At 43.5% G+C, this 24,663-nt stretch overlaps 1 protein-coding gene across 2 annotated transcripts in view; it reads left to right on the forward strand.

The window, feature by feature from the left end:
• The window catches only part of NPDC1 (neural proliferation, differentiation and control 1), a 147,917-nt gene that overhangs the window by 97,601 nt on the left and 25,653 nt on the right, over positions 1-24,663 (forward strand). Inside the window, exon 1 of one of the 2 annotated variants that reach the window (XM_040324464.1) lies at positions 11,883-12,063. The exons of the other annotated variant lie outside the window; for it this stretch is intronic. Within the exon in view, the coding sequence (XP_040180398.1) occupies positions 11,958-12,063 (106 nt within the window). The 5' untranslated portion in view covers positions 11,883-11,957. Of the gene's footprint in view, positions 1-11,882; positions 12,064-24,663 lie in introns of those variants that run through there. 2 annotated transcript variants of the gene reach the window in all.

Genomic DNA, 24,663 nt, shown 5'->3' on the forward strand with positions numbered 1-24,663 from the left:
TCAGGAAAAAGTTCCCCCCGGCGGTTAGGGCCCGGCTCCGTGTTGCGTAGGCACGCCCGAGTAACGCCGTTTCAGAAAGAAGCCGAAGATGCAGAGCTGCTAGTCGGCTCTATACGGTGCCTGCGCAGCTCTGCATGTTACTTGGTAACCGGTCGCGGGCTACAATGAGCAGACCGGGTGGATGGCAGCCCACTCGGCTCTATAGAGCCCACTCTACTCTCAGCACACCAAACTCGCAGGTAATAACAGTCTATGGCTCAGTGCAGGTAACCCTAAGGTGCACTTCTCTACACCTGTGGATTAGTTTGAAAGCATCCCAGTAACCACTACAGAACAGATATGCCCATATATACATTGTGATTTTATTAATAGACTTACCTTTAATAACAGTAGTCTATTCTATTCTATTTTATTCCATCCCAGAGCAAGAGGTCGCGGGCCGCTGGTTGGGCACCCCTGATTTAGGGCTTGCCAGCCCACTTTTATTAAGCAAACTTACACAAAAGTTCAGAACAGTTCCCCCGACGCAGGGGATTTACACCAGTAAAACAGCTAATGGAACCTGCCGAGCCTCCTGGCTCCCTCTTCGGTAGTGCCGCTACTAAGGCCTCAACCCTGGCTATTTTCTGGTCCCTCACACCATCTCTTCCAGCTCTCTCAGGCTTTTAGTTGCAGCACCCTGCTGCATGGGCTCACACCCTGGCCTCATAGTTGGGGATCTCCTGGCACCCTGGGATCTCTTACTCCTCCAAGACCTCTAGATTCCCTCAGTCCCCTGGATTTTCTTAGTTGTCTTAGCCTCTCCCGCTCCATCAGACTCGCCTAGCCGTCTCAACACTCCTAGTCCTATGAACACGGAATCTCTCCTCCAGCATGGAGTATTGTCACTTACTTGGAGCACATCTTTCTCCCAAGACAATGTTTCTCAACTCCAGTCCTCAAGTACCCCCAGCAGATCATGTTTTCAGGATTTTCCTAAGATAAAACGGCTATGGTAATTACTAAGGCAGTGAAACTGATCAAATCACCTGTGCAAAATAATGGAAAGCCTGAATACATGACCTGTTGGGGATACTTGAGGACTGCAGTTGAGAAACATTGTCCGAGGGGGAGCTCTGAACTATGCCCAAGTCCTTCATTATATTGGGTCTGCACACTCATCTGGCTGGTCTTCTGCAAGATGTGGACAGTGATTTGGAGGTTTCTTCCCTCCCAAAGCACTATTAAATCTCCAAATTCCAGAACCCAACCCGGTAATGCCAAAATCCAGAGCAAACAGTTTTCTCCACTGATATTCCAGAGCCCCACACTCTGCATACGGCAAACCAAGTGTCCCTTTTATCTACACAATGGCAAGGCCTCACATTGTCACACCAAATTATCCCTTGGTCATCAGGATGAGGCTGCCCCAGACATTAGAATGTGTATCTACATTGTAGGTTCTGTAATGTGTTCTGGTCATCAGAACTAAGCACAGTGTCCTGTAGGTAAGTAGACTCTGCTCTGTGTCCCAGACTTGATGAGGAGGCTCTGCGATGTGTCCAGGACATAAGGATTATGTCTCGTATACACACAGGAATCCCGACGGGAAAAAAGAGCTGGTCCTGTTTTTTTTTTGCTGGCGGTTTTTGCCAGTTTTCCCATCGGGAAAAACTGCGACGGAGCATACGCACGGCCGGGATTCCCAGCCAAAAGCTCTCATCGCAGTTTTCCTGTTGGAAAACCCGGTCGTGTGTACAAGGCATTACGCTCTGCAATGTGTCCAGGCCATAAGGATGAGTCTCTGTCTGTACTCTGTTCCATTAACTAGAATAGAATTCTGCATTGTCTGCGGTGTGATAATCTGCATTGGTTGCTGGTTGTCCCTTGTTCTGGTGTTTGGACTGTTTGCTGACCACTAGAATCGGGCCACATTTTTGGAAAGCCACATAAACAAGTGTTTTAGGCCTCGTACAGACGACCGGATCTATCCGCTGGGATTGATCCGCGGATCAGTTCCAGCAGATAGATCCGGTCGTGTGTATGTCCGAGCGGACATTTCCCGGCGGATAAAAATCCAGCCGACGGATTCCCAGCGGATAAAAATTTCTTAGCATGCTAAGAAATCTATCCGCTGGAATCCAGTCCAGCGGACTGATCCGGTCTTCTGTACAGACTCACCGGATCAGTCCGTCCGCTCCCCTCCCTCGCATGCGTCGTAATGATTCGACGCATGCGTGGAAGTATTTACCTTCCAGCGTCGCCGCGTCATCGTCGCGGCGACGGCGCAACACGTCACCGCGGATGTATTCCGCGCGGATTTCGATCTGATGGTGTGTACAGCCATCAGATCCAAATCCGCCAGAGGATTTATCCGCTGGAAACGGTCTGGCGGACCGTTTCCAGCGGATATCCTCTCATGTGTACGGGGCCTTAGAGGATAATGAACACTTTTGTCATCATCTTTATTTTTTACTGCTGTATTGTAAACTCATCATTATCATTGACCTATGGAAAAGTAATGGATTAAACTACCAATAGTAGCTTCACCACTGATATTATATATACAGCAATGTAAGGAAATGTCAAAATAAATATATGTGTGTGTGTGTGTGTATAAATATATATATGTATATATATATATATGTGTGTGTGTGTGTATGTATAAAAAAGTGAGTACACCCCTCCCATTTTTGTAAATATTTTATCTTTTCATGTGACAACACTGAAGAAATGACACTTTGCTACAATGTAAAGTAGTGAGTGTACAGCTTGTATAACAGTGTAAATTTGTTGTCCCCTCCAAAATAACTCAACACACAGCCATTCATGTCTAAACAGCTGGCAACAAAAGTGAGTACACCCCTAAGTGAAAATGTCCAAATTGGGCCAATTAGCAATTTTCCCTCACCGGGGTCATGTGACTCGTTGGTGTTACAAGGTCTCAGGTGAGAATGGGGAGAAGGTGTGTTAAATTTGGTGTTATTGCTCTCACGCTCTCATACTGGTTACGGGAAGTTCAACATGGCACCTCATAGCAAAGAAATCTCTGAGGATCTGAAAAAAAAAAGAATTGTTTCTCTACTTAAAGCTGGTGTTGGTGATAAAAATTCTACAAAAATGTGAGGGGTGTACTTACTTTTGTGAGATATTAATGTGTTTGTGTATATAATGTCATTTAACATCACAATTTTTTTTACGTTTCAAGTTGTCAAATATTATTCTGTAGACCGTAAAGTCTCACTCAGGCAGTGGCGTCTCACTACAGCTGTTGGAATTGTGTTGTTTATTCCCCGTCTGTTTAGAAATAATATGTGCCTATGGTTGAATCCTGCGATGATTGCGGCATCAAATTACATCAAAGTTAACGTGACACAGCCAGCCTTCTGATTCTGCAGTGCCACCTTGTGGCCAATCTAGCACACTGTCACCTCCTGGGTTCACGCCAGACTGTGTACAGTCACAATTGCAGGATCGCTTTAATGACTCAGACTGCTAATTGCTTGACAGATGCGCAGAGCTAAATGTGAAATTTGCAAACAAATTGTCATCGGCTCGTGGGTGTCATTGATCTGATAGAGGAGAAGGCATTTGGTGGTTCCCTAGACCCCTCTGGCAGTGGTTGGTTTTGTTGGGGCTTTGGTATCTCTCCTTGCTTTATGATCAGAAGTCTTTGAAGGGGAGTTCTGTTCTTGTTGCCCATAGCAACCAATTTGGTTCCTTTTTCTAGTGTCGTATAGGAGAATCAAAGGGAGCACACAGTTGCCATTAGCAGCAAAGTCAGTGCTTCCTATGGGTGGGTTTGACGCTGGTGTCTGACTCTGTGCCTTGTATGGTTTGGTAGCAACTAATTTGTTTTCCACAGTAAGAACTCATCATAGGATGTTACAGCACCAAAAATCTGAATGTAAGTATAATCTCCCCTTTTCTCGGTGTATCGCCTATCCTAGTCAGCCTAACCCTAAATTAGACCTTTCAGAAACAGTTTTTATTCCTGAAAAATTGTTTCAATCTAAAATAGCCGTCCTTCAGCCAGGTGACTTTTCCTAGGCTAAGATTATGTCCTCAGTCTGCTACAGGCAAAAGAAAGCATTTGCTCAGTCTTCTCTTCTGCAGTGATTACTCAGACTGTACATTGTAACTTTGTAGCAAGACACAAGAGGAGAGGTTGCGGGAGATTCTGATCTGCACATAATGCTGGTGTTTGAACCTCTGACATTCCTGGCAGAAAAAAACACCAGGATGGGCTGTACAAGGGCCCTTTCACACGTACGGACAAACGGTCCGTTTTTTACAAGTCCGTTTACGGACTTGTAATGTATCCCTATGGGATTGCAGACGTTAACGGATGATGCATCCGCTAACGTCCGCAAACATCCGCGTCCGCAAACATCCGCTTTTGCGGACGGAAGAAAACCCTATTTTTTTTCTGTCCGGCGGAATGGATCGAATGAATACGGACACACGGTCCGTATTCATCTGATTCCCCATAGGGGAGAGCGGAGAAAAGACAGGGCGGTCTCTGTACAGTGTGCGGGGACCACCCTGTCTGCCGACAGCTCAGCGGGGATTTACAGATGATCCCAGCTGAGCCGACGGACACACACGGGGCAGATCAATACGGATCCGCTCCGTGTGAAAGAGCCCTAACACTTGCGTGTATCTGTATGCAAATACGTGAAAACATTTCTAGCTTTATTTTAATCAATGTGTGCGTGGCGCATGTGCATACAAATAATGATCAGCACTACAGATTTCTCTGTTTTTATAACTGACATATATGCAGCGTACGTTTATGCTCCTGTGTGTACAGGCACATTGAAAACAATTGTCTGTTTTTACAGCAGTAAAAAAAAAAATCCGCCTGTATGTCTGAAAACACTGCGATTTTAGGCAGCAGTGTGCAAGAGGCCTTAAAGGGGTTGTAAAGGTTTATTTTTATTTTAAATAACAAACATATTATACTTACCTCCACTGTGCAGTTTGTTTTGCACAGAGTGGCCCCGATCCTCGTCTTTTGGGGTCCCTTGGTGGCTGTCTCTGCTCCTCCCCCGCAAGAGCTAACCCCCTTCTAGGAAACACTCTCCGAATGGGGTTAGCTTGCGGGCCGCTCCTGTGATACAGTCGGCGGCCATAGCCGTCGTCTGTATCACTTGGCCCCGCCCCCGGGCCTGCCGCGTCATTGATTTTATTGAAAGCAGCGGGAGCCAATGGCTGAGCTGCTATCAATCATCCAATGAAGAGCCGAGTAGCTAGCGTTTTCACAATGCGGGACTTTCGAGGGCTCAGGTAATTAAATTGGGGGGGGGGGGGCTGTAAGCATCGGATGTTTTTTCACCTTAATGCATAGGATGCATTAAGGTGTAAAAAACGCGAACCTTTACAACCCCTTCCCGCAGATCCTTTGACAATTATTTTGCTTTCCCCATGACTCAGAATCCAGAAACATCACTGCAGCACTGGATGAAAGATGCAAGGGTCTGTCAGGAGTCCAGAAACTCACTGACCTTTTATACACACACTAATTACAAGGAAACAGATCACAGGTGGGGAGGGTTACCTTTAATAGCCAGTCAAACCCCTTTGTGTCAACTTGTGTGCATGTTACCAGGCCAAAATCACCAGGGTGTGTAAACTTTTGATCAGGGTCATTTGGGTAGCTTTTGTTGCCATTATGATATAAAAAGAGTAAACACAGCTGATTGATAATAAATGGCTTCAGCCAAACGCTAATCATGAGTGAAAGAAATGTTTTTGTGTTATCATTCATATTCTCTGAAAAATGGCAGAGAAATTATAAGCACAACTGTGTGTGTGTTTGTGTATATATAAAATGTATATTTTAGCAAAGCACCTAGAGAATAAAATGGTGGTTCTTGCAATATTTTATGTCGCACTATTTTCTCAGCGGTCTTTCTAACGCAATTTTTACGGAAAAAAATACACTTAAAAAAAAAAAAATAAACAGTAAAGTTAGACCAATTTTTTTGTATAATGTAAAAGATGATGTTACATTGTGAGAATTGTGATCTTTATTCTAAGCAAAAAAAAAAAAAACGTGATTCCCATTGTGGCCAGAATCGTGCAGCTCTGCAGCATCTGGAAAACTGTTCCCTCAAGTTGTTTTTCGGTGTTTAGCTCTAGAAGCACAATTAGCCTAACATGGAAGATTCTGAGCCATTGTCCCAGGTTATGTATTATGAATTGAAAGGATTATAGTGTTCCTGGGCATTGGAGGCACAACAGCATTATGAAACATTAATGAGAACCTGTATTTGTTCTCCATCTGTCTCTCGTAGCCGGGAGATATATGGGGACCAAACCCATCCCAAAAGGATTCAGCTGTAGTACAAACTTTGCAGCAGTAGTTTTTCAGTAGTCCTCATCGTCTAAGAACATTAAAATTTACTGCAAAGAAAATAAAGTTTATATATATATATACACCCAGAGCTTTTTTTCTCAGAAAATAGGTGCGGGGACTTAACCACGACCCCATTCAGATTTCACAAACAGTAGGAGGGTCTTAAAGGGGCATTTAATACCAGGATTGCATTACATACAGAGTGCAGAGTTCAGGTGGCTACACACAGAGTGCAGAGCTGTCACTTGTAAACACAGAAACTGGACTTCTGTGTTTACAAGTGATTGTGGTAAGCAGGCACCAAAGGGTCTGAGCCAGAGGTGGTGGAACTGAGTTCCCCCTGAAAAAAAGCCCTGTATACACCCATATACACTCTCCGGACACTTTATTAGGTACACCTTGCTGTACCGGGTTTGACCCCTTTTGCCTTCAGAACTGCCTTTATTCTTTGTGGCATCGATTCAACAAGGTGTTGGATAAGTTCCTTAGAGATGTTGTCTTTCTATCATCTCATATAGTCTGCCCATTCTCCTCTGACATCAACAAGGCATTCTCCTCCACACAACTGCCTCTCATTAGATATTTTCTCTTTTCCGGACCATTCTCTGTAAACCCGAATAATGGCTGTGCATGAAAATCTAAGTGGATCAGCAGTTTTTAAAATACTCAGACCAGCCCGTCTGGCACCAACAACCATGCCACGTTCAAAGTCTCTTAAATCCCTTTTCTTCCCCATTCTGATGCTCGGTTTGAACTTCACAACGTCTAGATTTTTTATTTTTTTGATAGAGCCCGGAGAACGCAGCATACCAAGCCCAGAGTCACAGAGAGGAATAAATACAGGCTCAGAAAGCGGAGTCGTATTCTTCACGGCAGGTCCGCCATAAATCTCGAAGGCTGCCCACAGATCATGTAGTTGCTGTACTTGGAAGAAAGATATTGGTCTGGAGTACTCCTTTAAGGTGATTTGGAGTATTTCCAGTTTATGATGAGCGTTGAAGGTTGTGGTGTTTCTTCTTGGCATCCACACTTCAGCATCCCCCTCAGGCACCACGGCTTTCACTATATGTGGTGACTAATCCAAAGATGCCACCACCTCCAGATATCTACCCCCATCTTCAGACTGAAGAGTGACAAAGCCATCAGTCCTGATCATCAAGATTATGATTTGTCTCCTTCACAACAAATCTGTGTCCCAGAATCTGCCGATAGCGGCACGGGGCCAGGAATGTATTAATAGAAGAAGGCCAAGGTCTGAATCACACGGTGGAGGAGACGGGAACACGTGCGTCTTGTCGTGAGGACAACTGATTACGCCCGGTCATATGTGCTCACATCTGCCCATGTTCACCAGTGACTTTAGGACCAGCAATTGGACCTTGGCTTTTTTTTTTTATTTATTTTTTATAATGTTTACCTAGAATCAATGTTTTTACATGACTTTTGTTTATTTATTTGCTGTTCCTATGTTATGACAGTGTTTTGTAACAATATTTGTAGGTATTTCCTACACTGGCAATTCAACAGTGCAGCTGCAATTGAGAAGATTGTATCTGTTGCAGACTAAACTTTCCTGTTAAACACTTTGCTACTATGAAGAAATTGGCAAACTCTGCGCACGTAAATCCAAAGGAAAACACTTACAAAATTCAGATACTAGTAACTTTATTTATCCAGAGAACATGAAAACCGAGTTCACCTGGAATCTCCTCGTCACCCGCAGGGCTGGGCTTAAAGGGGTTGTAAAAGTTCATTTTTTATTTTCTAAATAGGTTCCTTTAAAGTGGAGCCCCACCCTAAAGTGGAACTTCCGCTCATCGCACTCCTCCCCCCCTCTGGTGCCACAATTGCCACCTTTCAGGGGAGGGGGGTGCAGATACCTGTGCATTTGCACCCACTTCCGGGCATAGACTCTGCGGGCACCTGTGGGCAGTACATCAGTTCCTGTGACCCCCGCCACCCCCCCCCTGTTGTGTTCTGGGAAACACACGGCTCCCAGAACACAGCGTGGGGAACAGTGAGGAAGGCGCAGCGCGACTCGCGCAGTAGGGAACCGGGCAGTGAAGCTGCAACGCTTCACTTCCTGATTCCCTCATCGATGATGGCGGTGGGGGCAGCCGAGAGACGAGAGGTTGCTCGTCTTCTGCTGCCGACGTCACTGGACTCCAGGACAGGTAAGTGTCCATTTAAGTTGGCAGCTGCAGTATTTTTAGCTGCTGGCTTTTAATATTTTTTTTTACGGCGGAGCTCCGCTTTAAGTTAGTGCATTGTTGGTTCACTTACCTTTTCCTTCGATTTCACTTCTAAATGTTTTTTTTTTCGTTGTCTGAATTTCTCACTTCCTGTTCCTCCTCAGTAAGCTTGTCCCTATCATCCGGGCTGTTGTGGCTGGGGGGTTAGTCAGCGTGCTTGGGACTACAACTCTGCGGGGAGACGCTGTGAACCAATAATGCACTAGCTTAAAGGAACCTATTTAGAAAATAAAAAACAAAGCCTTTACGACCCCTTTAATGGTAGTATAGGGTATGCTGCTCCCAGGCATCACTTTCATAGAAGATCAACTGCAAACACCAGCGGGGTCTCGTCCTGTGCCCCACAGAGTGCACAAATCCAAAGGAAGAGACTAGCTGCACTCTGAAGAAAATTCATTTATTCTGACAACATGAACAGAGTCCCTTCCTGGAATCTCCTCCTCTGACACATTTTACTCACAAGGCTGGGCTTACAGGCTAAGTTCATCCTTTGGAGCATGTTGAACATTACCCCAATATTTAGGATGTGACGGGTAGCCTGCTCCAGGTCTGCACCTCATGATTCCCTACCCCTGTGACAGTAGGTGGGAGATCCTCTCGTGGAACCCGCAGACACATTTTAAAAACGTCATCTGTGAATGAGAGAACTACAAGTAGGTTCTGGCACCGCAGCAGACGACTTGTGGTTCTCAATGAACTGGGAGGGCACTGATGAGCACTCTCGTAGTTCATTGATACTTCCAGCAAGTATGGGCAGGAAAGCTGGAGGCAGTGTCTGCAGGAACTTCACTTTGCACCTGTGATTTATTGTTAATGGGTGCAAGGCTCTGCAGGGTTTTCTGAAAAAAATCATAAATGCAATTTTTTTCCTGCAAAAATATGTACATTTATTTTGTTTATTTATTTTCAAAAATATGAACTTCGTTAAGATTGGACCCAGCCATGTGAATAAAATGCATCAATGGAGGAGGTCCCAGGCAGAGACTCTCATGTTGTCCAGTTAAATAAAGTTAGCAGTGTTTGAAGTGCACCTGGTCTTTTTCTTTGCATGTGTGCAGATAGGATGAGCCCCTTGGCATTGAGCACCTGATCTTCTATGGGGGTCACCCCATTCATTCCATGCGTTGGAGCAGCAAATGCTATAATTTTGCCAAAGTTCACAGTGCGTGTTTGTTCATTAGAAAATGATCAGTTTGGACAGCTACAACATCTTATTAGCCGTATCATGTTGGACTAATGTTTTTTTAGTTCACTTGTGATAGCCGGAGCAGAATCTGGGGTCACATGACCCCATACGTGTATGGCAATGGCAGAAAGAGGAGGAGCCATTCACAGACCATCCCGAAACAGGGGAAAAGCCGTAATTATTCTGCACAGACCTCTACAGGGTACCAAATCACGTTTTATTTGCTGTTCATCTGTTGGACAAATTGGAGTCGATTTGCTGTATGAATGTGACAAACAAGGCCGCAACAAAAAGTCCCCGTATTTTGTTTATTATGATTATTTTTGTATGACTGTAAGCGCCATCTAGAGGAAAATGGACACGAGATGACATAGGAAATAATCCAGTGTGCTTAGAGCAGACCGAGAACTGAGTAATCGGCAGTCTTAGATCGATCGGTTCTCAGTATAGAGGAGGTGGGGAACAGCTGCATTTTGGATCCATGTTGCAGCCATTTAGATGAGAATGTATGTTTGTTTGTTTTTTGTAAACCTGCACTTCTCTTTTAAAATACCTCCAGCCTCTTGTGTCACTCATTTGATTCTATGAGCAGAACAGAAAGGTTCAGGGCCCACTAAACTGTGCCGTTTATCCGCTTTCTGATGCGCTAATACGCATGGTTCACGATTCCCGATAATAAAGATAGACGCTGTTCCCGTGGCAGTACTGCCGTGTGTTTTGATGGGTTCTCAACAGGTATTGACTATCCTTGGTCCATTGCCTGTTAACCCCATCCACCGCAAATTCTAAATTAGGGTCGCACCGATACCCTTTTTCAATCGGTGTGTATGAGTACTATGACTTCCGTTCAAGTACTCGACGATGCTGAGTACCGATACTGTGAGGTGCGATTTGGGCCCATACAGTTTGATGGGCTCAAATCGCACTGCATAGAATCTCATGCGAGTTGAACAGAAATCCGGTGCGATTCCTGTCCGAATTGCATGCAGTTCCCCCACTGCTCCTGTGTGAACCCAGGCTTGTCATAGTGATTTCAGCCTGGGTTTACACAGAAGTGGTGTGGGAAAATGTATGTGATTTGGACAGGAGTCAAAACGCATTCCTGTTCAAAACGCATGCAATTTTTTGCAGTGCAATTAGACAAATGCGATGTGGAACCCAGACTATTCCAGTGTGGGTTCCCGCATTGTATGTCACTCGCCGGCGGTTCACACGGACATTGTGAACCGCTGACACTCCCAGATCGGTTCGCAGATCGCAGTCAGAGCTGACAAATGGTGCAGGAATCGGATCGAATAGGTGTGAACACCCATGTGATCCAATTCCGGTGCGAAACAACAAAAAAAAGGGTCCTGTGCCATTTTGGTGCAAATGTGATGAGATTTCAGCCATACAGTTTGTATGGTTGAATTTGCATTGCATGTGATCTGCACAGCAATGCGGTGCGAATTGCATGCGATGTCTGTCATTGCACAAGTGTGAACTTGGCCTAAAGCCCATTTGTTTTGTATCGTTGCAAATCGCACCGCAAAGTATCAGTTTCGGTATTGGATCATTTTCATGCATACTGGTGAAAATACTCTGTATCGGCATTGGGGCAACCCTATTGACAAGCCTCGGCCAATGCCTGTTAACCCAATGCACTCTAAATGAAATGCGTGCGTCCAAATGCTCGCCATTCACTTTGACGCATGACAACGCACCTGCCTAATGCTACAAGAAACGCCCTTCTACGTACATGCTTAGATCATAATTGGCCATAAATTGGAGATAAAAATAACAAGAACTTGCAGATTCTGCAGCTGTTTACGTTTTCTGAATGCGTTTGAATATTTTATGGAGAAAAATGTATAACGTGAAATAATCCTTGCAGCTTAGTGAATGGGCCCCTATGTCTATACGCCTGGCTGCTCCATGGTACGTCATCAATGCTGCATTATCTGTGTCTGGGTAAAGCCGGGGTCCTCCAGGTTTTGTTGATGTGTCAGAGGTAGTTTGCTCCCCTTTCGCTGATGCTGTGAGCTGTGATTGGCTGCTGCCCAGTAGCAGTGCGTGGGAAGAGAGGAGAGTTCCCGGCTGCCCACACAGTCTGAGCTCACAGTCACATCGCTGTATACAGAGGCTGTACTGCAGTGCCTTACCTCCCGGCTGCTGCACTTTACCTGCTCTCACCGGCAGCATGACAGCCTCAACCCTGACCTTTACCAACTGCCTGTGCGCCCTCATGTCCCTGGGCTTCGCCTTCCACTTGCACTTGAAGGAACCCAGTTACCGATATCATAAAGGTAAGTCAATGATTGCATGAGCTTGTACCGGTGATGAGGGGGATTCCATGCAAAGCTGCAGCGTCTGCTGTCTTTGTATCTGTCACTTCTAGCAGGGTGATGGTGCCCACACACATACAGATCTAAATGAATGATTTCCATTACTTGATCCTAATGGTTAAAAGAATTTGCACATTGAAGACGCCACAACCAAATTGCACGACAGTATTTTAATTGATCTGTCAATGTTCAGCTTCAAAGCTTTGCTTCTGTGTTTTGAAGACCGGAAATCCACTTTTGATGGCACAAAATCAATCAGTTTATCGATCTGGATTTGATATCGGCTCAAAATGAATTAAAAATCGATCCGATGATGATCGCACTTTAAGGTGCTTCTAAATGAATTGGCAGGGGATCCTACGACAAATCTGTTACCAATTGTTGGGTGTAGGATCTGCCCCCCGAGGCTATACATCATGGGTGCTGAACTACAAGTCCCATCATGCCTCTGCCTTTGAGAGTCATGCTTGTAACTGTCAGCCTTGCAATGCCTCATGGGACTTGTAGTTCCACAGCAACTGGCGGGCACCCATGCTTTACACTGATATTAGATACATATAATGTCACATATTGATTTTATTGTTGAGTATCAGAAGCGCTCCTTGCAACACCTGCTGTCGCCGAGATTCCTGATCTGTTGAAGTGGAATGTTGTTCTATGGTGGGACTGATCTGCGGTCTTAAAAAAATGGACAATTGCATAGCAAACATGCCATTTATTTAATTCAAAGGCACCATTTTGGTAACCTGCATTTTGTAATGTTTTGTGTTTGCGTATTTCCGAGAATGAGGACAGCTCATAAAATCGACCGTTCTGAAGAACACCGTATGGCTGAGTGTGATCTGATGTTCCTGGGTGGTCTATCACAACAGGTCCACTTAGTTTATCTCAGCTGTAGGGTGTTGTATGTATTGAGCTCATTAGAAACGTAGCAGTTTGATCTCTTATTACACAATAGTAAAGTGGATGAAATTAGCTGTCCGCTGGGACCACTCTGCGTTTTGTGGGCGATTCACCCAGAACACGTGCCGTTAACACTTGGCTGTCCATGTCAAGGATAAGTAAGCTGGTGCATTTCCCTGCGCTACAAATGATTTTGATGTCTGTGGCGCTCATCACCACCCCCTGGGGTAGTCCTCAGCGGCCTGATCTGTTCTATTAGGGATGGGAGGGGGCAGGATGCTCAATCCCAAGCTGGCCATACAGAATTTCATTCAACATTTTTCATTTTAAGAATAATCATTCAATTTTCTAATCATTGGTAAGAAACTCTGTTCATTTTTTGACTTCAGTAATACATACATTTGAAGGGACAGGATGAAAAAGATGTTCCTCAACAAATGAATTTTTGACAGTGAATATGGTTTTCGTTCAGGAAAGTAAATTTTTTCCAAAATCAATTGTTAAAGCAAACAAAATGTTGTACTTTGGAAGGACATTTGTCTAGCCATCAAATGTTCTGAGAAATTTCCTAAATTTTTTTGTACAAATGTTCCCTCAAAAATCTACTAGTGTATGGATAGTTTAAGGTTACCACAAAAGACTCCACCTGTGGTTTGGGGGGAACTTAAAATGTATGAATGTTTTGGGGGATAAATTAAAGGGGTTGTAAAGGAAAAAAAAAATCTTTCATAATAAGCATCCTTTACCTGCAGACATTCCTCTTTTCACTTCCTCATTGTTCGCGTTTGCTCAGAAGTTGCTCTATTTCTTCTCTGTTCTGTTCACTTCCTGCTTGTCTGATTTTACTGACCACCGTGAAGGGAGGATTTACTGCGGTGGTCAGTAATGTGCTCACCCCCTCCTGGGAACTACATCTGTGCGGCAGGACGCTCTCTACGTGTTAGAGACTTCAAGGAGGTGTGAATTACTGGGCGTGCCGCAATGCATACTGGGAAATGTAGTTCTTACATGAACGAGCGATGCAAACCAGGAAGTGAATGAGAGAACAGAAACTAGAACGCCGGAGGTGATATAGGTGAAGGAATTGAATAGGTATTTACTCGTTTTTTAACAGAATCATTACACTATTCTGTCTGTCTACCTTGCAGACATTAATTTTAGGCAAAAAAAAAACATTTCCTTTACAACTCCTTTAAGGAAGGGTAATAATACAGTTTTTTTTTTGTTTTGTTTTTTTTGCTATCTGTGTCCTATTGGGGAGATTTCTCTACATTTCCTGTCCTGGGGATGCAACAGGAAGTGTGAGAGAATCTCTACAAAGGGGAGATTCCACTCTTAGACAGTTGTCATTTGTAACAGGTGTCCCCATTAGGATGATTCCCCTTACCTCCCATTCTGGTGACAACTCCTCATTTTCACTTTCCCCTCATGTTTTTGGTGACAACAGTAACTAGGACAAATAGATACAGGGATCATACCTAAAGTTCATTACTGCTTGGTAAGAATGTGTAAATATCCTTCTTACAAGTCCATTTTAAAGCACAAACTTACTGAACGTAGCCACTCTCTGCAGGGCACTGCATTATTAAAGGGTGAATACTTACCTGTCCAGTGGTCCTTTACCGGTGCCATCTTCTTCTGAATGCCAGTCTTCGTGCCTCTTCATTGGCCAGCGTATGCACAAAAGCTAGTCATTCTGACAGTAAGAGATTTGCACGGCACTGTAAGCTGCTCTGTGCATGCGCAGCTCAGTTTACAGCACCGGAGAAGACAGAAAAAAGGCAGGTAGGGGCATTTTGTTACCGAAGTGACAGTGCAAGTCTCTTCTGTGATAAAAGCCTGCCTGCTTGCTGTTTCTTACAGCAGAACTTAAAGGGTTTGTAAAGGAAACATTTTTTTTATCTTAATAGCTTCCTTTACCTTAATGCAGTGCTGTTTTCATGTCCTCATTGTTCGTTTTTGCTCTCAAGTTGCTGTAATTCTTCTCTGATCTCTACACTACCTGGTTGTCTGTTTCCTGATGACCACAGTGCTGGGAACTTTCTCTCTGTGGTCAGGTGTGATTACTGTGTGTCTAAAACCCCTCAGCACCAGTCAGTTTCGTTTTCCAAACCATCACTGCCCTGTATTGGCTCTGTGGCTCTGTACATCACAGAAGCAGGAAACAATATGCAAAAACGAAACTAGAAACTACAAGTACATTATATGATTGATTTTTATCTGTTTTTAATCGTTTTTAAAAGGAATCAGTTAACTATTATGTCTCTATACCCTGTAAACAGTCATTTCAGCAAAAAAAAAAAAATTGTATTTACAACTCCTTTAAGTTCAGCTTTAGATCCACATTGAACCAACATTTTAGGCTCCATTCATGAAATGTAGGCCTTGGTGTCCCGAAGAGTGTACTCTGTATTACAATGTTGAGAAAATTGTGATTGGTGGAGATGCCGGTCACATGACTGACTGATTCTTTGACCGTGGTTTCCTCCTCTCGGCTTTATTTGCACTCGTTCATTGGAATGGGGCTTTGTTTACATCAGAGTAAACAAAGCACTAAACACTTTTGTAAAGTACAGTGCTTTGTTTTATAAATTTAAATTTTTAAAGCCTTTGTTTGGTGGTGGTAAGGCCATACCCTTACTTTATATTTGGGCCCCTTAGTGTTTATGGGGTCCCTGTGGTCTCCCGTCACCTAGTTAGTACGCTTGATGGGCCTGGTATTATTTAGCTTATACTTGTTGTAACCCAGATTTGAGTATCGATTTTTAGCTTTAGAGCCATGGCAGGTGGCTGAACCTTTTGCTGGTGATACATTGTTACCTAGTAGAAGTTTGGTGAGAGACGATTCGCGCTTTTCAGCCTTGTGCTTTTCAGTCCATTACAGCGTGACGCATGTGCTGTCTCCAATACGAACGCTAGTTTTACCAGACCGATCGCTTCCATCTCGTAAAAAAATAGGGTGCAGGTCAGGAATACTTGCATACATGTTCCAGGTTAGTGACCTAAAGAGAATCTACAGTCTCCTAATGTAAATCTTAATAAATCCTTCTTCAGTAAGCTTAGGGAGCAATTTTGCTATATTTTATTATTTTTTTTCAAAGAAAATTTAGTGTTTACTGGTTACATATGAGGTTGATTAGTTCAGAAATGAAGTCTGTTGGCAACCATCACAAGGGCACCCGAAGCTGAGGCTCTTTAACTTCTAGGGTTTTGTGCAGCTAGCTACCCAGCATGCACATTTTGTTCTCGTGCCTGTGCAGTAATCGCACTGTGCGACTCAAAGAGTTGAAATAATGCGATGCCACAAGCATCAAGAGGATGGCCGTTGACTCCTGGGATGGATGACACCGATATCCCAGGATTCAATGAGATGTCCTAGTGATGTAGATCACCTAAGCCACAGGTGTCAAGCACAAGGCCCGCGGGCCGAATCCGGCCCTCCAGGCCATTTCATGTGGCCCTCGCACCTCTTCTGCAGCTGCAGGAGAGCTCCAGCCCTCCTCTGGTCCTCCTCCAGACCCTTACTTTCTGCATTCAAGCAATGCACCCAGCTTCTTCCCAGCAGCAGCATAAGGAAAGGGGGGTGCACTGTGATGTAATGGAGAGTGGGGGACTCAACTTCTGATAGTTGGGTGGCTCTTGACATCTAATGTAAGGGGAGGGGATGCGCTGGACATCTAATCTTACAGATACAACCGGCCCTTTTGAGAACAATCATAATGCTGATGCGGCCCACAATAAAAATTGAGTTTGACACCCCTGACCTAAGCGGACAGATCCAGAAAAGGCAAAATAAAAAATAAGTCTTTATTGATAAAACAAAAACTTCTAATATCTAAACATTAAAGAGCTAGGCTGGAGCATTCACATGGAGGAAGAGGGTGATCCATTAACTAAAGGTATTTCTTATTTTGGATGATTTAAGGGATAGTTATAACCTTTTTAGAAAGTCCACAGTCACAGGATCACGGGTGGCTTATTTGCTTCAGAAAATGTTTACTTTTAAATAAAATCTTGTGAAAAATGTACATAAACAATGTATTTCTTGTGCCAAAAGGGAAGGGTGGTCATATTGCAGTTGGCCTCTAGAGGGCAGTCTGACGCTACTTAAAAACAACACTATCTCAGATTCTCAATCTGTCCATAACAGTGATATTTCTATTACTGGTCAATAGGGGGTGCCAGAGGACCATTGAAACCCACTGTATATACGGTAACTGCTGAAATGTACAAATGTAAGTTCTGTCTATCCCTCCAGTAGTATGAATGGTATAGCATTGTGTTCACCATTACAGCTCGTTTCTTAGACAATTTCTTCCATCTCTTGGTATACACTAAGGCCTGGTTCACACCTATGCATTTTTTAGTGCGTTTTCAGTTTTGCAGAAACACACTACAGTCCATTTAACATGATTTCCTATGGATGTAGTTCATATCTGTGCATTTTAATGTAAAGGACTTTTTTTCTGGTTTTTAGTTCAATTGAAGTCATGGATCAAAAATATCTGTTGAAAAACGCAAAATGCACCCGGAATATGCAAATTGCAACCTGCATAGGTGTGAATCAAGCCTTTAGAGGGGCATCCACGCTCTCTGCTCGATTTGTTTTTATTTTATTAAAAAAAAAAAAGAAACCCCAGAAGAAAAATGTAATATAATATATGTGGTGGTGGCCTTGGTTTTACCCTTTTCAGGCCTTTTTTCTTTGATTTTCACCTGGTGATTCTGCCAGTAACACACTTACTTTCCTACAGTGACAACGCTCATTACTTTACTGCAGTGGTGGAGGAGCAGCGTTGTCCGTAGTATATGTCTCATCTCCATAACATAGGAAGGTGGTGTTCTCTAGCCCACAGAAATAAATAGAGGAGGCTGATGACCTTGTTTGATATTTCAATTAATGCTCAGGACGTTACAAGGGCATTGGATTTCTGGCAGGATCAAGATTTTTATTTTCTGTTCTTGTATGTGTAACTTGAAAAAAATAAAACAAATGCAGCCACCACATCTAAGACTGGTGAGCTGCAATATATTACATATGTGTTCCTGGGTTAAGATTTAGGCTCGGTTCACGTATATGCGACTTGGATGCGTTTTTAACCGTATCCGATTTGCATAACATGTGAATGGGATCGACTTTTAATGGAGCTGGTTCACGTGTCCAGGGCAGCCACTGTCATTTTCTGAAACTGGTCCTGTGCCATCTTGGGTTCGGTTTAGGTGCGAATTCAAGTACAAATTTGCACCTGAACCGGTGAACAAAACCGCAGCGCACTCCAGACTGCAAGCCACAGCAGGACATGTGTGACCAAGCATTATGCCCCGTGCACAGGATCGGAAATCCCAACAGCAAAAGTCCGATGTGAGCTTTTGAACGGAAATTCCGACCGTGTGTATGCTTCATCGGACTTTTGGTATCGAATTTCCACCAACAAAAGATTGAGAGCTGGTTCTCAAATTTTCAGACGGAAAAAAATCCTATCGGAAAATCCGATCATCTGTAGCAATTCCGACGCGCAAAATTCCGACGCATGCTCGGAAACAATTTGACGCATGCTCGGAAGCATTGAACTTAATTTTCTCGGCTCGTCGTAGTGTTGTACGTCACCGCGTTTTTGACGGACGAAAGTTCAGAGAACGTTTGTGTGACCGTGTGTATGCAAGCCAAGCTTGAACGGATGTTTTTTCCGACGGAAAATCCGATCGTGTGTACGCGGCATTGGAGTTTTGGCGTGATCATCTGCTATCATGTCTAACTCTATTGCCGCGTACACACGGTCAGAATTTCCGATGGAAAAAGTCAGATGGGAGCTTTTCTTCGGATGTTCTGACCGCGTGTATGCCCCATCGGTCTTTTTCTGTTGGAATTTCTGACGGACTTAGATAGAGGGCAGGTTCTTTATTTTTCCGTCCGAAATTCCAACGGAGTTTTGCCCGGTCAAAAGTCCAATCGTGTGTACGCGGCATATGGGTTGCACAGCCATGTTGTAGATCAGTGATTCTCAACCTTGGTCCTCAAGTACCTCCAACAGGCCACGTTTTCAGGTTTTCCTTTATCTTGCACATGTGCTTTAAATCAGAGTCAATGGCTTGGTATTTTGGACAGCTATTTTATCTAAGAGAAATCCCCAAAACATGGCCTGTTGGGGGGACTTGAGGACAGGGTTGAGAACCACTGTTGTAGAGGACTGTCTGCTTATAATACATGGGATCTCACAAGCCTGCAGAGTGTTGGGATGGAAATGAAGCCATAGCAGGAGTGGAGCCTACAAGGAGGACGAGTGTAGTCACCATGGTATGATCTCCTAGCCCAGACTGTACAGTCTTATCTGCTATACCATCTTAGGTCATCCGTAGACGTTGAAGCTTATTACAAGTGCTACAGATTTTAAAGAATAATTGTAGCGCTGATTTGAACAAATGCGTTTCTTCTGCTCATTGGCATAATTATAGCTTTATTTTTCTCTACAAGAACTTCAAAGAGGTGTCGGTGTAGTAATACACTTATCATCTGTGGGCTGTGCCACCTGCGGACCCCTCCGTGCAGGGAGGAGGAGGCCCGTCTGTGTTTGCTCAGCCATTCCCCGTTGTGTATTCGCTGTCTGAAAAAAGGTGACAACAGGTAAAGACTTTGATCATTTGTTGTGTTCAGAAAAAAGTGTCACACCTAAAGCATATTGTGCTAGTGGCATTCCCAGTCTGACCAGTATCATTAACTGTACCCCCCCCCCCCCCCCGCCAATATACAGTTACAGGAAAGATGGAGAGTTACCAGGTCGTTGGTAATATGGTACAAATGTCTGATTGCTCATGAGCGTGAATGTTCCAAAGATATCAAGGCATGCTCAAATGGCTGGGAAATTATTCATACGCATTATAGTTGTATAAGATAAACAAAATAAGTTCTTCAGGATCAACTTCAAACAGGAAAAAATCCTCTCCATCTCCTAGCCGCAACAGTTTAAATCCCTGCACCATCATTATATTGAATTTTTAGAAATTACGTAACCATACTTGTTCTTTTGGATTGCCAGCCAACCCCTTTTTTGAGACAGTCTGCTAATTCCACTAAAACTTCCAGTAGAAGACTATTCTGATCTTTTACAGCTCTTACAGTAAAGAACCCGGTCTGCTTCTTCAAAAAATAAACATTGTTTTTTTCCTATCACAAGGGAAGCACTCTAGTGTTTTGTGGAGGCCTTAAAGTGCCGCCCAACCAACAACTGCTACTTTTCCTTTGCTCATCCACCACTCTGTTAACCCAGAGTAAGGGTAGACAGGAGCATTTCAAATAAAAGGCCAGCCTGCAAAGGAAAATACGTATAACTAAGTTTGTTTTGCTGCTTACATTACTGATCTTGGCTCTATTGCAGAGCTTTGGGGGCTGCAAAATATACAAGTGTGTTGTATGCCTGCTCTCCCGCTTTGCACTGTGGTTCCCCCTGCATCACTACTGTGTCCTATGATGGCGGGTGAAACCACAGCGATCAGAGGGGAGCCAGGCACACAATACTCCCAGAAGTAGGGTTGCCAGCTTTTCTTTGAGTCAAACCTGTACACTTTAGCGGCGCACAACAATTTATTTTCATAATATAATTATACATATATTTTTCTATTAAATAACTTTTTTAATCATATGAGGTTAATAACAAGAGTCCCCCTTTACATCAGAGTCCGCAGAGTTCCACCTTTACATCAGAGTCCGCAGAGTTCCCCTTTTATATCTGAACTCGCAGGGTTCCCCTTTTATATCTGAACTCACAGGGTTCCCCCTTTTATATCTGAACTCGCAGGGTTCCCCTTTTATATCTGAACTCACAGGGTTCCCCCTTTTATATCTGAACTCGCAGGGTTCCCCTTTTATATCTGAACTCACAGGGTTCCCCCTTTTATATCTGAACTCGCAGGGTTCCCCTTTTATATCTGAACTCGCAGGGTTCCCCTTTTATATCTGAACTCGCAGGGTTCCCATTTTATATCTGAACTCGCAGGGTTCCCCCTTTTATATCTGAACTCGCAGGGTTCCCCCTTTTATATCTGAACTCGCAGGGTTCCCCTTTTACATCTGAATCCGCAGAGTTCCCCTTTTACATCTGAATCCGCAGAGTTCCCTTTCACTGTAAGGGGGGACTCTGATGTAAGGGAGAACTCTGGGGACTCTAAGGTATGCTCTGGGAACCCTGATTTCCGGGGGAACACTAAAAACTCTGATGTACAGAGAGGACTCTGATGTAAGGGGGAACACTATGGCCTCCAGTGTAAGGGGTGCTCTGAGAACTCTGATTTACCTTGGTGTACTCTCTGAGGCAGGAGAGAGAAGGGGGGGGAACTTCAGTTACATACAGGGATGGATGGTGAGCTCACTCATGTATCTGAGGCTGCTGGAATTTTAATTTCTGCCCCCCACTTTCCTTTTCTGAGGAAAAGCACCAGAGATTGAAGTATGGGTAGACAGAGGGGTTGGGGGAATTGTTAGGTTGGTGCTAACTTTAGGCAGTGTGAAAAAGAGTGTAACAGACACTCTGAGCTTAGACAACTGCAGCCAACAATCCTGCTGGGAAGTCCTAGTTCAGTCTGAATAATGTGTCCGGGTTTTTAGGCAGTCTGAAACCCGGACGCATGATTCCAAACCCGAACTGTCCAGGTGAATCCCGGATAGAAGGCAACAACCCTACCCAGAAGTATCCCTAAGTAAGCTTAGATCTGCAACAAATCGAAGGTCAGCTAATGGTAATTCAAAAGAATTTTGTCTACTGATCTGATCTGAATGCAGATGTTTTGTTTCCAACGAGAAGGTGCACACGTGTCATGACTAGGAGCGTCTCCTCTGTACTCCTCGGAGGGTAATAGGATGATCTATCAATCAATACATTTACCTTACTAAAGGTGGATAAGACTAGTCGGCTGGCTGCCTGCGTCTCCCTCTGCGGACGTGTAACCAATCGATAACAATCTCATAAGCGTTCGATAATCTAATTACACTGATCGTTCTCCTCCAGCAAGAAACAAAGAAAACAAACCCACATTAATAATAGATGAGTTTAATGTACCTGAGCTTGAGGGATACTGAGATCAGTGAGCGTCTCTGGGGTGTTTTTATGAATATTATACCAACAGTTTCATAGCAATCACTGGGATCCAAAGGACTTATCTACAGTGCGGAGTGGAGGAGGAGACGAGCATTCTCATTGGTGGTTTGGGGCAATGAGGAACAAGAAACTCTCCTGTTAACATCGTTCATAAGCTGAAGCCATTAAGTGATCCCCGTGCTGATAACACACACATTCCAATCTGATTGTACAATCTCCTTTTAGATCTACAAATAAGTATGTAGTGCAAGGACCTGCCTGATTGGGTACAAATTGATTGGATAAGATCTGACGAGTCTGTACTATCAGAATGAAACATGTATGGTGTCCCCAACTAAGCACAATGGGGGTTATTTACTAAAGTCAAATCCACTTTGCACAACAAGTGCTGTCGATCTGAGGGGAAGCTCTGCTGATTTTATCATCCAATCATGTGCAAGCTAAAAGGCTGTTTTTTATTTTCCTTGCATGTCCCCCTCAGATCTACAGGGACTGCACTAGTGGATTTGCCTTTCGTAAATAACCCCCAATGTGTTTTTTCCCTTCTTCTAACTTTCCTGCCCCTGCATTCGGAAATGAACATCGATTTGACCCCCACTAACGATAAGAAATTGAAACAAATGCTCTAAAAACAAAACATTTTGAGCAAAATTCTACTAATACAGAATGGCCAACTTCAGTATAGACATTCAAACTTCACAAATATCTCCAGCCAAAACAGAACCAGCCCATTTACACATTTTAATGTATGCGTTGTAATGTGCTAAAATGCAATGGGTCCAATTCCCCCATAATAAGCCTAATGCCACACGATCGTTTTTCGGCATGAAAAGAAACAAAGTTTTTCAGCATGTCCAAAAAACAAAGTTTTTCCAACTTCATCATTAAAAACGATGTTGCCCACACACCATCGTTTTTGAAAAATGATGAACAAAGCGCGGTGACGTACAACACGTACGACGGCACTCTAAAGGGGAAGTTCTATTCGCCTTTGGGCTGCTTTTAGCTGATTCCGTGTTAGTAAAAGACGATTTGCGCTTTTTTGTCTATTACAGCGTGATGAATGTGCTTACTCCATTATGAACGGTAGTTTTACCAGAACGAGCGCTCCCGTCTCATAACTTGCTTCTGGGCATGCGCGGGTTTAATGCCCCGTACACACCATCACTTTATGTGATGAAAAAAAATGACGTTTTTAAAAACGTCACTTTAATTGACCGTGTGTGGGGGAAAACTTCGTTTTATGTCTTCTAAAAAAACTACCAAAAAAAATTGAAGCATGCTTCAATTTTATGTGTCGTTTTTCAAAACGTCAACTTTTACTTCACAGAAATTGACCGTGTGTAGCAAAAAACGTTGTTTAAAACGACGTTTTTTCACCCGCGCATGCCCAGAAGCTACTTATGAAGCGAGCTTCAATGGAAAAACGTGGTGGAACGTAACCTCGCTTTCCTAGAACATTGTGAGAAAAACTATGGTGTGTAGGCAACTTCGTCTTTGAAAATTGAAGTTTCAAAAACGTCATTTTTTACTTCACAGAAAATGTAGTTTTTTTTCATCACATAAAGTGATGGTGTGTACGGGGCATAAAACTTTGTTTTGGTCCAAACACGATCATTTTTTACAACCCGAAAAACTACATTTTTTAAAACGACGTTAAAAAATGCAGCATGTTCGAATCTTTTTTTGGTCGTTTTTTAGCAGCCGAAAAACGATGTGAAGCCCACACACGATCATTTTAAATGACGTTTTTAAAAACGTAGTTTTTTTTTCATGCCGAAAAATGATCGTGTGTACGCGGCATTAGGCCTGGTTCACACCTATGCGTTTTTTTACAGAAACGCCCTACAGTTCATTTCATATGGGTTCCTATGGGACACGTTCACATCTATGCTTTTTTCAGCCGTTGCGTTTTTGGAGAGGCTCGGGGACTTTTTTTAACCTCAAACCTGTGCGCTTTTTTTGGTTCAATAGACTTCAATGGAGAAGCCGCAGAAAAGCATGTAGTTTTTGGTGCGGTTTGAGTTATGTGTTTTTTTTATCTGCCCGACAACAAATTGGCCAAAAAATGCAAAACTCTGTAAAATCGCATGTGCAAAAAAAACACACAGCAAAAAGCATGGCAGAAAGGACCAAAAGCAAACTGCATAGGTGTGAATAAAGCCTAATGCCACGTACACATGATCGTAAATTCCGTCAAGAAAACCGTGGATTTTTTTCCGACGGAATGTTGGCTCAAACTTGTGTTGCATACACACGGTCATGTCAAGAACGCGGTGACGTACAACACTATGATGAGCCAAGAAAAATGAAGTTCAATGATTCCGAGCATGCATCTAATTGATTCCAAGCATGCGTGTTTTTTTGTTGGAAAAATTGAGAACCGACTTTTTTGCAAATTTCCGACAGAAAAAGTCAGATGGAGCCTACACACGTCGGAATTTCCGACCAAAAGCTCACATGGAAATTTTCTTATCGGAAATTCCGATCGCTTGTACGCGGCATAACGCTACAAAAAGCGCATGCTTAGATTTCATTTGTGAAAAAAGTGCAAAATCTGGTGCAGCTG

The sequence above is a fragment of the Rana temporaria genome, chromosome 9 (genome assembly GCF_905171775.1).
Source record: "Rana temporaria chromosome 9, aRanTem1.1, whole genome shotgun sequence".
NCBI lineage: Eukaryota > Metazoa > Chordata > Amphibia > Anura > Ranidae > Rana > Rana temporaria.